The 13,454-nt window shown below is 37.6% G+C and overlaps 2 protein-coding genes across 3 annotated transcripts in view; both read right to left on the minus strand.

Moving 5' to 3' along the window:
• LOC127839085 (fibroin heavy chain-like) overlaps window positions 1-13,454 on the minus strand; it is a 278,358-nt gene that overhangs the window by 214,182 nt on the left and 50,722 nt on the right. The gene's annotated exons all lie outside the window — the stretch shown is intronic.
• LOC127839091 (uncharacterized) lies at window positions 6,068-9,234 on the minus strand. Of its 2 annotated transcripts, none has more exons than XM_052367296.1 (4): window positions 9,160-9,234; window positions 7,388-7,897; window positions 6,739-7,221; window positions 6,068-6,318 (listed from the first exon to the last, which is right to left on the minus strand). In XM_052367296.1, exons 1-4 carry the CDS (start codon window positions 9,215-9,217, stop codon window positions 6,311-6,313), a joined length of 1,059 nt encoding a protein of 352 aa, XP_052223256.1. In that variant the 5' UTR covers window positions 9,218-9,234; the 3' UTR covers window positions 6,068-6,310. The 2 variants fall into 2 exon arrangements, with proteins under 2 accessions (XP_052223256.1, XP_052223257.1); XM_052367297.1 differs by having other exon boundaries at window positions 6,739-7,065; window positions 9,160-9,227.

A 13,454-nucleotide genomic window follows, 5' to 3' on the forward strand; every position in this document is an offset into this window, starting at 1 on the left:
ATAAGTAGTACATGAAATTGTCTGCCCCTGGTGTGTTTACGTTCTTTAAATACTTGTATCGGGCTCGTCCCGTAAATAGGGACAACAGTTTATGTATTTGTAATTTTCCGATCCACACATAGGGCTCTTTAATGTGAGCTCCGCTCTGGAAAAATAGGGCTAAATGCGTGTGGGTAAAGTGTCGTTAAAGAATAGTCTGTGCAGTTCACACAGGCTTTTTCACTAAAAAGAGACTTCCTTTGTACGAAAAATAACATAAAGCAAAAAAGTCGTCCGAGATAAGCCTGTGTGGACAGCCCATGCTCATCTGGGTGGACAATTCACTCACATGCATTAAGCCCCGTTTTTCCAGAGCAAGGCTTATAAACAAACGAATCTTATCCATAAAGACATATGCATTTTTATGTCGTTTTGTACATCATACAAACACATCTTATCCATAAAGACATATGCATTTACATGTCGTTTGAATCTTATCCATAAAGACATATGTATTTACATGTCGTTTTGTACATCATACAAACACATCTTATCCATAAAGACGTATGCATTTACATGTCGTTTTGTACATCATACAAAACAAAAAGCGAAACAAGATTATTATTATATCTATGTATGCAATATTCTTTAAACATATGTTGTATTAAACGCTGCTGTCATGAACATCAAACTTTAATGCCTTCTTAGGTATTGTTAGTGTTCAAGATGGATCAAACAATTGTGTATTCAGTGTACTATCGGAAGTTCCGACACAAATAAAACTGCTTTGTTTTAAGACGACATATTTAACTATCATTTAATCGTAAAACAATGATTAAATGAAAACAAAACATTATCTTTTAGTCTATGCTTTTGGGTGAGGTATGTCTTGAAATAATTGAAAATTGTGCTTTAGTTTAGTGGAAATTGTGATTTAGTTTATGATGGGCAAAAACTTCATCTGGGTTATGCCTGAAAAACTGTGTAATGATAGGTGTAAACATATGCGTCTGTACGCCAATGACCATTACTTTAGGAAGATTTTATGAAAAATTATGTTCCTTTGAACACTAAAATGTTTTCCTCATTTTAATGGGAAATTTTTTTTTTATTATCGTTAATCTAAAAAGTGTTTAATTATATCGCCCCGCTTCCGGGCTTCAACCAAAATCATAAATGAAACAAATTAAAAAAACAAGCTTCATGGTATGCTGAAAATGAAAATGCTGGAAAAAAAACCATCCCAGCAGGGCTGACTTCTGCAGTAATTAAAACTCTGGTGGTATATAAATCAATCAGAATAAACAGTATGTAACTGTATCAAAAACAACCAGTTCTTTGTTATATATGTTTTTTTTGTTATTCTGTTTGTGCACCATGTACACTTTTATAAATTCTTGTTGGGAACTAAAATAATAAGACATAAATTACATGGTACAATTTTTTTAGAACGTCCAATGTTCCTAGACTGCTCGTATTTTTCATGCTTAGTGATTTAGACAGACATGTTTCTTACGTTTTAATATACTTTTAAGAACAGTCATATTAATCAACATTTAAAATTTAGGTTTGAACAGAAACATCTAGAACTATAAGTGTCAGAATATTCATTCTATGATTTGGTTAGTCGCGCCACCAAGCATAACGATACACTTTGTTTTATCAAATGGTCAAAAACGCCCTTGTTTGCTATGTTTAGCTTTTTTTTAGTTTTTATAATTTAATTTATTTCTGTAGCAATACCTACATTCAGCTTTGAACACAAGATCACTTGTCAATTGTATAATGTATTATTATTATGAATTGTATCATTTGTATTATGTATTGTTTCTATTATTGTAATAAATGATAAAACCAGATAAATAAAATTTACATTTAAAACATGTTCGTATTTCACCAGGTGTAATGACTCAATGAATCTAGTCAGTTCTAATAGGTTAACTGCACAAACAATATAACACACAATGAAACTCCAGAAACTATAACAGGAGAGAAATTCGTGTTCTGATCTGCTTCCTTTGTTACAGAATATAAACATAACATGACGAAAGTTGAGATCGCCGTATTAGAACAGTACATCCAAAGCATTGGTGGTAATAACCGGTTTGAGGGCTGACCGAGCCTCATAATTACCCCATAATTAATCACAAGCGAAACGCGTAGTTGAAACGACTATTATGAAATTTACTTTGCAGACAGAAAATGAAAACTTGAATGCCAAAACGTAACGTATGAATTAAATTCTTCACACATACGTTAAGTGCTCTAGTGTCGTTAGTACAGAAAATCCATTAAAACGATCTCGCAAAAGAGTTATAAGCATATAAATACAACATGGTCGATCTACCAAATAATTTAAGTATCTAGTTAGATATGTATCTACACAATATTCCAATAAGCTAGGTGAAGCAACTTTGGTCATTATGTTTCACATAAAAATAGCTCTACTGCATGCAGTCTCTTCTTCTTCTTTTTTCGTTTTCTTCTTTTTCCTCTTCTTCACAGTATTTGCAGGACTCGTCTTGAGCATCGACGCAATTGGACTTTTCAATGAGTCTTGGGCCTGGGTAGAACCACTACTTGGTGAATTTTTTTGGAGCTTAAAACAGTCACACAGTGGGGATCGAACCCGTGACCTCCCTGAAGACTGAAATATGACAACAATGGAGAGGCGTACGGGGCTACATTCCACTGTGTATCAAGCAGTTTTACCTCTTGCTCTGATTAAGTATAAAATTTATCATGCGCATTGGAATATGTGTATAATTTGACTAAGGCACTGTCTTCTATCTGCATGTATGTAGACAATATCGGTCAAACATCCCGAATGGATATTGTGCTGGTATAGTTAACGCAAAATAAAACCATATCGGACCTGTATAGCACTAATTTGCATTATGCTTGGTGGGTACGTTCCTGAAGAAAGCTTTTTGAATAAAGCTCTTGATTACGTCCTGGCCGTGAAATACAAATTGACCGAAGGCGTTCTTGTCTTTTGCTTCTGAAGTTATTTATCTAGTTCAAAATCGCAAGGTATAAGGGGAATTAGTGCGTCCGACGTAGAGTCGTACGCTAGCACACCTTCGGCGTTAAAGTCGAACAAACGTCGTTTACGTTACGACATTTTAGAAGAGACGGGTAACACAAAGACCTTGTTTCTAGACAGCCGCTTAGCATGCTTTTCTCTAAAAAAGAAAAAGTCGTTTACAGGAACGTTCTCACTCGCATTCTAGTAGTGAAAAAGTCAACACTTTCGAGGCACGTGATCGAGTCGTCCGAATGTTCGGAAAATAAAGACAGTGGAGTTTCTTAGTTTTCTACAATATCGACCGACATCTGTCATGAAAATTGATGAAGTTTTTGTATGGAACTTCGAGTGAAGACGCTATTATCACCAAGGCTTATATAAACAAAAAGTTTATATAAGCCATTATGATTATCAGACACAAGTAATTGACAATGGCTTCTTATGGCGGACACGACATTACTCGACAACATTATATGAGGAGAACTTTGGTTATTTCCTATAGATGAAGAATCAACAAATACTTAAAGGTACCTAGTCTTTGATATCATGTAAAACATTTTGGAAGCAAGACTTCATTTACGAAGAATACGGGCAGAGCACTATTTTCACAGCCGTGCAAAATGGCTGTAAATACAGAATATCGTGCACAGCAAACAGCACGGCTTGGGATAATTATTCAGGGATACAGGCTTGGCAAATTCTGGTGGATAGCATAAGTTCACATGATTTGGTATGTAAAGCTGTGAGAGTAAAATCAATGGCATTTTTGCTATGTCTCTTTAATGCCTTGACCAAATTATCCGGACTTGCGCAGCCAATCACATCAACAGACCATGTCAGGCACTTCATTGTATGGTCATCAGAATTCAGACGATTGAACTAACCTGCCGTTGTTCTGAGAAGGTTATGGTGCTAGTCTTTAGTCTATACCGAAGTGACGCAAATAAAAAAAGAGGCATTTGAAATGTGTTACATGAACTGAAGAAAACAGACAGCAAGCGTAAAACTTCGCAAGAGCGTACAGCAGTACGGAATACCGTTAGTGCCATCGTGGTGACACATTAACATCCAGAGAGCGCCAATGCGATAGTGCGATAGTACGATGGCGACAATGTGATAGTGCGATGGCGACAATGCGATAGTACGATGGCGACATTGCGATAGTACGATGGCGACAATGCGACAACGCGATAGTTGCAAACCATTCCAGCAATTTTCAAATCCCGATGTTTTCTCGCACAACCGAACGTTATCGTTTAGAGCCAGGAAGCTCCTGGACATTTAGTTACACGGCCAGATCAGAGCAGACCAGTGGGGCTTTTTTTCAAAGGACGTCCCAGAGTGGGAAACACTGCTGACAAAGGGCAGAATAAATGTCATAGCAAAATGTCATCAAATACATGTAGAGGCTCGGATTTCTTTGTTTATGGATAAAAGGGATCAAAACGGTTCGATGGGTTTCCGACCTTCTTCAGACAGGTAACACAGTGGAGTTCGATAAGAAACCTCCGCTTTTAGGAGTAAAAAAAACCAACGTTTTAAATTACTTGAAACGTAACATTTAGTGTTTTTTTTAGCCGAAAGTTAAATATAAATTGTAGCAATGTAGCATCGGTTACAATTGTGCCGGCAAGGCTTTTAACGTAGAAATATGCATGTCGCAATCTCATTGAAATAACTGTTGCCATGTAGTGCTGACCAAACAAAATATTAACCACTGCCATCGGCCAGATTGTAATCAGAGAGAATAGTTCAGTGTAAATTGTTGATATAAAACATCACATTGACAAAAATGCACTTGGATATTAAAAACAAAATGATAATCAAATGTGTATGCGATGAATTTTCTGTCTGCTAATTTGAATTCGGTTGTATTATTTCTTCGTGCTATTACCTCTCTCTGTTGGTAAAGAATGAATTCTGCAACGCCTTCGTTTTGAATAATTTACTACTTTGGCCATATCGGGATACTTTGGGATATTGATAGAGAATTCTTCATTAAACCCACGGCTAGACATATAGAATTCAACATGTAGCTGTTCTTCTTTTCACAATGCATACATTTCTGGACTACTATGTTATGTTTTAAGAATCTCGAGACATGGAGTCTTTTTGTGTTGTGCCGATCCTTAGTTATTGTGTTGGCAGGTGGGCCTTTACAGGGGCCTTTTCACGTTATGGTAAATTGACGAAATTAAACAAAAATGTTTCAGATTAACAAATTTTCGTTTTAGTTATGATACTTGTGAGGAAACCCTAATAGTGATCATTTACCATGCTCTAAAATATCCATAATATGCATCTTTTGGCGATTTAAAAAACCTAATAATTATAACGCGTTGCAAAGCGAAACGATTAAAAACTGTGAAGAGTTTTGTTGTTTTCGTTTAAGGTTGTAACACTACGAGGATTGCTTATATTAAGTATAAAATACATCTGTCATTGTATGAGCACGGATGGTCGAGTTGTCTAAGCGTAAGACTTTTACTTTAGGGGTCAGTAGTTCGAGCTTAGTTGAGGATTACTTTTTGTCTTTCTTTAATTTTATTCTTATTTTTTTACTGGAGCTTTTTAGATCCAATGTTTTACATTTATCAATATAAAGCATTTAATGACAAATTTACAATATCTGCAAAAATCTGTGAAAAGGTCCCTTTAATACGTCCTTCATAGCCGTTGTGCCCATCCTTCATTATGGTGTTTGCAGATGAGCCTTTTAATACGTCGTTCATAGCCGTAAATTTTCCTTTGTTTAATTTCTAATGAAGCAACGTCTTTTATTTTCAGTTTAATTTTGAATAAATGAATAAAAATAATGTAGCAAAAACGTTTCAATGCATGGATTTTGGTAGAACTGATCAACATATGTCCGTAGTTTCGTGCATTTAATTTCTTCAATATGTGTCAATAAACGTGTATATTTCTTGATTAAGGTCTTTCTCAGCTATCAGCGTCGATATTTAAGCTGGCATATAAGATAAGAGATGACCGTCTAATTGTTGTTGTTTCGTTTTTATTGAGTATGATAGTTGTTATTACGGATTCCCAAAAAGCAAGGCATTTTCGAGCAATAATTTATTGCGAAAATATGTAGGAAATATATGCATCAAAGCGGATTTAAGGGAAAACAATATTGATTAAAAGCAACTTCAATCAAAAAGCAATAAGCTACAGAGGGCATAAAATCTCGTCGGTTGAACAATCCGTCGTCTTCATCGTCGGGTAGTGAGATAAGGTGCCAGTGGACATCGACACCTTATGGTCGCTGATATTTCGTGAACGACTGTCTTCTATCGGACCAGTCTAATATTCTGCAAAAGAACATTATTATAAAACCAATGCATATTGAATTATTTGACTGATACATTAGCCATGTGTTGTTGGAAAAACACTGGACAGCTTTTTAATTGGTAACTGAAAATGGATATGATATAAAATGTTGTGTGACTCAACATCAATACTTAGAGGCTTAAGATGTAAACTAAACGGACGACGCACTCAAAGCGTTTTAATAAATTTTCATTTTGTGTGCGGACGCATTCATTGGCTTAAAGTGAATTACATGTTACTTGTCGCTTTCTTCTTCGATATTTAACGATTTGTTATTGGCCGCCAACTTTAACGTTATGTTAATAATGTGTTATTATACGCGCACTTTATCGTTTTGTTAAGCAAGTGTTATTGTACACTGAGTTTAACATCATGCAAATGATGTTGAATTGGACGCTTACTTTTACCGCCTCCTCCGCGTCCAGCACCGCCAAAACCGCCACCGGAAACGCTGAAGCCGCCACCAAATGCTCCACCCACACCAGCGGGGCCACCGGCAGATGGACCGCCTGCAAAAGGACCTGGACCGGAAGGACCGGATCCGCCGCTAAAGAATCCGCCACCTGAAGCAGATCCTGAGAAAAATCCGCCTCCTGATGGGCCTCCGGAAACTGGGCCGCCGATTGGGCCGGAAGGAGCAAGACCGCCTGTTGATCCACCGACAGAGGGGGCGCCTGCAAAAGGACCTGGACCGGAAGGACCGAACCCGCCGCTAAAGAATCCCTCACCTGAAGTTGAGCCTGTGAAAAATCCGCCTCTTGATGGGCCTCCTGAAACTGGGCCGCCGATTGGGCCGGAAGCAGGAAAGCTGCCTGTAGATCCACCGACAGAGGGACCGCCTGCAAACGGACCTGGACCGGAACCGCCGCTAAAGAATCCGCCACCTGAAGCAGATCCTGAGAAAAATCCACCTCCTGATGGGCCTCCGGAAACTGGGCCGCCGATTTGGCCGGAAGGAGCAAGACCGCCGGTAAATCCGCCGGCAGAGGGACCGCCTGCAAAAGGACCTGGGCCGGAAGGACCGGAACCGCCGCTAAAAAAATCCCTCACCTGAAGCAGATCCTGAGAAAAATCCGCCTCCTGATGGGCCTCCGGAAACTGGGCCGCCGATTGGGCCGGAAGGAGCAAAACCGCCTGTAGATCCGCTGAAGAAGCCGCTACCGGAACCAGATCCAGAGATGAAGGTTCCTCCGGACGGGCCGCCAGCAGAGGGTCCGCTTGGACCTCCGGATTGAGCTCCAGTAATTATAATTTTTACGCCCGCTGAACCGCCGGCGCTTCCGGTTGTACCACCAGTTCTCCATTCGCCACCAGTTCCCATACTACCGGAAGCACCGCCACCAGTTCCAGATCCGCCAGTCCAGCCTCCAGTTAGACCACCTCGGGCACCCCATGAGCCTCCGCCGCTCCATCCAGTCTGACCTCCCGATCCACCTTGACCACCCCCGGATCCTGCGCCACCAGTTCCTGATCTTCCTCCCCAGCTGGCGCCGGTTCTAAAGCCTCCTCCAGCGGAAAAACTACCACCGCCACCAACATTAAATCCACCGCCATGTCCCCCTGGAAATACAAATTTGAATTACTGAGTACATGCACGTGCAAATATGTACAGAAGAGCTTCTGCGATCACGACAAGCCACTTCCTGTCGCCTGTCCAGAAATATTTTACATATGTCTTAATGTTCGTTTAAGTTGTAAGAAACAGCTCTGAGTGGAATATTTCCTTGCTTCTTCAATACGCCTCCATTAGCGGTACATCTTAAAGGATGTCTAAATCCTTTTCAGAAATGAAGGGTTTGTATCGCAGTTATGTCTGCATGAGGGTTAATGTTGTTGTGTTTTTCTTTCTCATTATTCAAATTCCGTGAAATGTAACAATTATACAATCAAAATGACGCGTCGGTGACAATACTGGAAAACACGGAATACAATTTATTTAAGCTATTTCACGCATGTTTGTATAGCACTCCATGATTTTGCTACACGAAGGACACGCTATTATTTGATACTCGTTCTGGGAAAACAGGGCTTAATGCAAGTGCGCTTTCATGATAATTTTTTACAGGAAGTGTCTGCTTAGCAAAAAATCAGTTGAGGCAGAAATTATGGTGCCTGATTAGCATGTGCTGACTGCTTCGGCTAATCTGGAGCGACACTACGCACATGCATTAAGCCCTGTTATCCCAGAACAAGGCTCATTTCGTGGGCGTGTCGTGAATACTCAGGACTCTTGATGGGAAGAGATTGACGGAATACTTCACCTTCAACTATCAAAATATCTTCTTTTTTTTCTCGATATCGACCAAAGACTTAGTGCAGTACTTGCCTTAACATATTGACATCTCGATAATGTTGAGCATGTTTAATGAATTAGGAACATCTTTGTAGTAAAATACAACAACACTTACTAAACGAATAAAATATAAAATGGACGTTTATTATGAATATTATTAAAAACGATATTGGTATAATAAAAAAAAAGAAGAAAACAGAATATATTGGGGTTTTCAGCTGAAATACAGATCGTAACATATAAGCCGTCCTCAGTGAAAACCAGGCTTAATGCATGTTCGTAAAGCATCATCCCAGATTAGCCTGTTCAGTTCGCGCAGGCTAATCAGGGAAGACACGTTCCGCTTTTATGGAATATTTTGTTGACAGGAAGTCTCTTTTAAACGAACATCTAGTTAAGGCGGAAAGTGTCTTCCCTGACTAGCATGTGTGGACTGCACATGCTAATCTGGGAAGACACTTTACGCACATGCTTTAAGCCCCGTATTCCCAGAACGAGGCTCATATTCAAACTAAAACTGTTTTCCTACCTTTACCGACGGCTGTGACGGTGCCGACGAAAAGTGTCGTCAACAAGAAAACGTTCATCTTCGATTGTCTGCAGAACCACAGAACATACAGAATTACATTTTAGTCATGGAGTATGTGTTAAGAGAGTTATAAATTTCGAGACATTTTAAGTTGGACTCTTCTGTGAAATACACAGTTACCGTTTTAAGCAGTATTTAGCAGAACACACGTGATTTATTTTATTTTTGATTCAGAAAGACTTGTTTAAAAAATTTTCGTAGTGTTTAAAAATGTCACTAACTGAATATACTATACAAAAATTAATATTAAAAAATATGTCAAAGTAAAAGACAAACATAATCTGAATTCCCTTAGTTTCGAACTAGGGACCTCTAAGCAAAAGATAACAGGCTGCCAATACACCGTCCTGGACTTTGACTGTGCATGGCTGTTAACACGCTAAATCAGTAATACAAGTTTGTGTCAACTTATCGATGCAAACGTTTTAAAACGCTTAATTTTTCGTCCCATTATGATTGATGATTATTAAAGCAATACAATAAATTTGAGACAAGGCTGGATTGTTATTTTCCTAGTTGGAATATTATCCATACGATCTTTTTTTAAATTTGACATTTTCTTTTAATTTGTCATTTTCCAAAACTCCCTTTAAGATAGGAAAAGATCACTTGCACACAAATTTAATGATGTAGCAGAATCTGGTCTATGTTTCATAGATACAGTTGTATGAAATGAGTGTTTAAAAAACGTTCTACAGTGTGTTTTATATATTTAAATTTATACATTTTTTAATACATAAATTATCTTTTTTACGAGCTAGCGACTCTTAATCAATAATACAAGTTCATTTGTATTCAACATTTTAGCATAATAGTATTGTATTTACTTTTACTTCGTTTACTTCGTAAATAGTTTATTCTTGATTTCGCGGTACGTTTAATAATCCTGTATCAAGTGAATCTTTTAAACTTACCTTGCTTGAGGAAGGATGGCGAATGCACCGTGGTTTGGGAATCAGGACCTTTTATACTCTCCCTGTATCAGTCTGAGCAATCATTTTAAACGATGACGCAACGCCGTATAATAGCTAAAAAAGCACACGACATCTAATTATTAATCATGTCATAATCATCAAAGGTTTTCTCATGTAAGCGATTGCGCATTTTTTGCAATGTGAAACAAAAATAGGCTTATCTATGATCTCCGATTCAATTTACACAGAACTTTATTGCGATTTAATATTTACATCCATTTGAAGATTTTGAAAAATAATAAACGGTGCATTAAGGAAAGTATTGAATAAGGGTTAATATGTAAGCACAACCCAAGAGTATGCCTTTTTGCAACGGTAATGCACACTGACTTGTACATTTATGTTTAGTTCAATGTTATTGGGAATGAGCGACACAAATATAGTTCTAGAGTCATTAATCGGTATATAATGTGTGGAAATTCTTGTGTGTACATTATATAGTTCAGTGACAAAGATAAAGGTAAACATATATTTCTACGGACAAAGATGACTAGGGAAAGTTCATAATATATTTCAAAGGATACAGGTGTACACATAATATATTTTAATAGTCGTAGATATGAACATTATATGTTTTAAGCAACTTTATTGTTTATATACTATATTTTCGAAAAATATATCTGAACATATATCTGAACATTATTCATTCCCAGCAACAAAGATGTGTACGCGATACATTTAAAGAGAAACTGATGTGTTCACAATATATTTTAAGCGACACAGCTCTGTACATTATATACATTTCTGAAGACATGGATCTACACAGTATATACACTTGGAGAATTTTCTAACGCAACACGTACTCAAATCAATATAGCTCCCTTATTTTTTGAACGGATTTGTTGAAATTTGGACTCAGACTAATTCAACACATATCTAATAATTAAAGTCAATTTAATTAAAATTGATCGACATTAAAATATCAAACATAACAAATTTAAAAAAATCATTAAAGAAGTAAAATTCGCAAATCGTACATCGCAAAATAATAATGTGAAATGTACAACGCATTAACTTAAACGTCTTAATGACCGACCGGCTTGTAACATTGCGCTCATACGAGCCATGATGTTTTTTGTAATTAATGTTATGTTTTCCTGGTGTAAAAACCCACCTGAAGAATGATGAAATTGAAATTAAATTGGAATTATATAGCGCTGTACTATCCTTGGTGACTTTTCGAACGCACCATTTTTCAAACTTAAATATCTCAGTTATGAGTAAATATTTTGATTTAAAATTGTACATGTGATCATTTTACTACAATATGTACAAGCAAACGATGAAATCATTCATCCATGACGATCAAGGGTGTGGAAGGTAGACTGGAACATGCCGATTGCGATGTTGCGCTCCTAAAATTGTATACGAGACATATTGATTTTTAAATTCATTTAATGTTTTCCTGGTATATCAAACCACCTAAAATGAAGAAATTGAAATAAAAAGAATCGTATCGCGTTTCACCATTTTAACGTGAAAGAAGATGAAACCACACCTACCCCACGTGCAAAAGCGCCTGATTGTCACGGATGAATGATTGTATCGTAATCTTGCACAGAATATAGACAAATGATCACATGTGAAATTATAAGTAAAAATCTTAACCCATTACTGAGATATTCTAGTTTATAAAGTGTTGCGATTGAAAAGTCTCCAAGTGTATGTGCAGGGGCATATCTGTAAACACATTAATTATACGTTGAATGGCATGAATGTGTTTATTTTGTATTTCCAGACACTAAGATGTTTTCGTCTTTAATTAATTAATAGATTATTTAGATGTGTACATAATATATTTTCAGATATATATATATATATATACAATATATTTCTAGGTATAGAGATGTGTGAATCATAAATTTCCAGATAATGCAATGTGTACACAAGCTATATACAGAAATGTAGATTTATATATATGTCTGAAAATAAATTATACACACATTTAAATATCTGATTCTCTAAATAGATTGCGTACACATTGTTTAATCTGAAAATTTATTATACTAAAACATAGTGCCAGTTACCCGGTCTCCGTAGTTTTCAGACTTAACTTACGAGGTCAATATAAAAACCTCGCAATTAATTTCGCTATATATTTCCTTGTATAAGACGTTAAATAAATGACGTATTTATATATAATAATATATAAGGTACCCCTATATACTTTAATTCGTGTTTATATCGGATAAAAAAGGGTATGGAGATACATGTGTTTAAAATGGGAACCCCATGACCTATTTCTAAATCAGAGACCCCGTTACTGGCCAGAGAAGAGAGAGAGAGAGAGGGGAGAGAGAGAGAGAGAGAGAGAGAGAGAGAGAGAGAGGAGAGAGAGAGAGAGAGAGCGAGCGAGAGATAGGAGATGCTGTAGATAAAGCTATGGCGAGATATCTGAGTATGATAAGAGCCCCTGAGATAGATCGAGAGAGAGAGAGCGAAATCTATCTCTCTCTCTCTCCGCGAGATAGAAGACAAGACGAGACAGAGAGATATCTGCGAAGATAGAGAATAGATAGAGATATAAGATATCGATAGATAGATGAGATAAGATAGCGATCTCTCGTCGCTCGCTTCTCTCGCACTCGCCTCTCTCGCTGCTTCTCTCCTCGCTCCGCTCGCCTCGCTCCTCGCTCGCCTCTCTCTCCTCTCTTCTCTACGCGCCTTCTCATCTTGTTCCTCTTTCTCTCTCTCTCTCTCTCCTCTCTCTCTCTTCCGTCTCTCTCTCTCTCCTCTCTCTACTCTCTCTCTCTCTCTCTTTCTCTCTCTCTCTATCTCTCTCTCTCTAGCTCTCTTCGCTCTCCCTCTCCCTCTCTCTCTCTCGCTCTCTCTCTCTCTCTCTATCTCTTCTCTCTTCTCTCTCTCTCTCTCTTCTCTTCGTCTATCTATATATATATATAAACAAATATACCGGCTTTGAAATTGTCTACCAGCACTGACTTCCACTCGCGGTGTTAGATATTGAATCGCTCGAACCAGGTGTTGACTTAATAAAGCTTACATTTATGGACAGTTATGTAGTCTTCTTTTTAGATACTTGGCCAAGCACGTAGTCCTCAATTGACTGATGCGATTTCTTAAACACTGATTATCAGTGGCAAGGATTTATCCCAGATTACTTAAGGATACTCAAAACGAATATCTAAATATGTACTTGATCAGTGGGTCCTTTGTGTCAGAAATGCAAGAGAAGAGCATTTTACTCCGGATACACGTCCAGAAAAGCCAGGTAACGGAAATATGCACTCAAAGACCTGAGTT

Source organism: Dreissena polymorpha, chromosome 7 (genome assembly GCF_020536995.1).
Source record: "Dreissena polymorpha isolate Duluth1 chromosome 7, UMN_Dpol_1.0, whole genome shotgun sequence".
Taxonomy (NCBI): Eukaryota; Metazoa; Mollusca; class Bivalvia; order Myida; family Dreissenidae; genus Dreissena; species Dreissena polymorpha.

Excerpts from the sequence above, each read along its gene's own strand:
- LOC127839091 (XM_052367296.1), bottom strand. The coding sequence starts at position 9,217 with ATGAACGTTTTCTTGTTGACGACACTTTTCGTCGGCACCGTCACAGCC. Across the intron at positions 7,898-9,159 it reads CGTCACAGCCGTCGGTAAAG|GGGGACATGGCGGTGGATTT; the intron begins GTAGGAAAACAG and ends TTGTATTTCCAG. Across the intron at positions 7,222-7,387 it reads TTTCTCAGGATCTGCTTCAG|GTGGCGGATTCTTTAGCGGC; the intron begins GTGAGGGATTTT and ends GATCTGCTTCAG.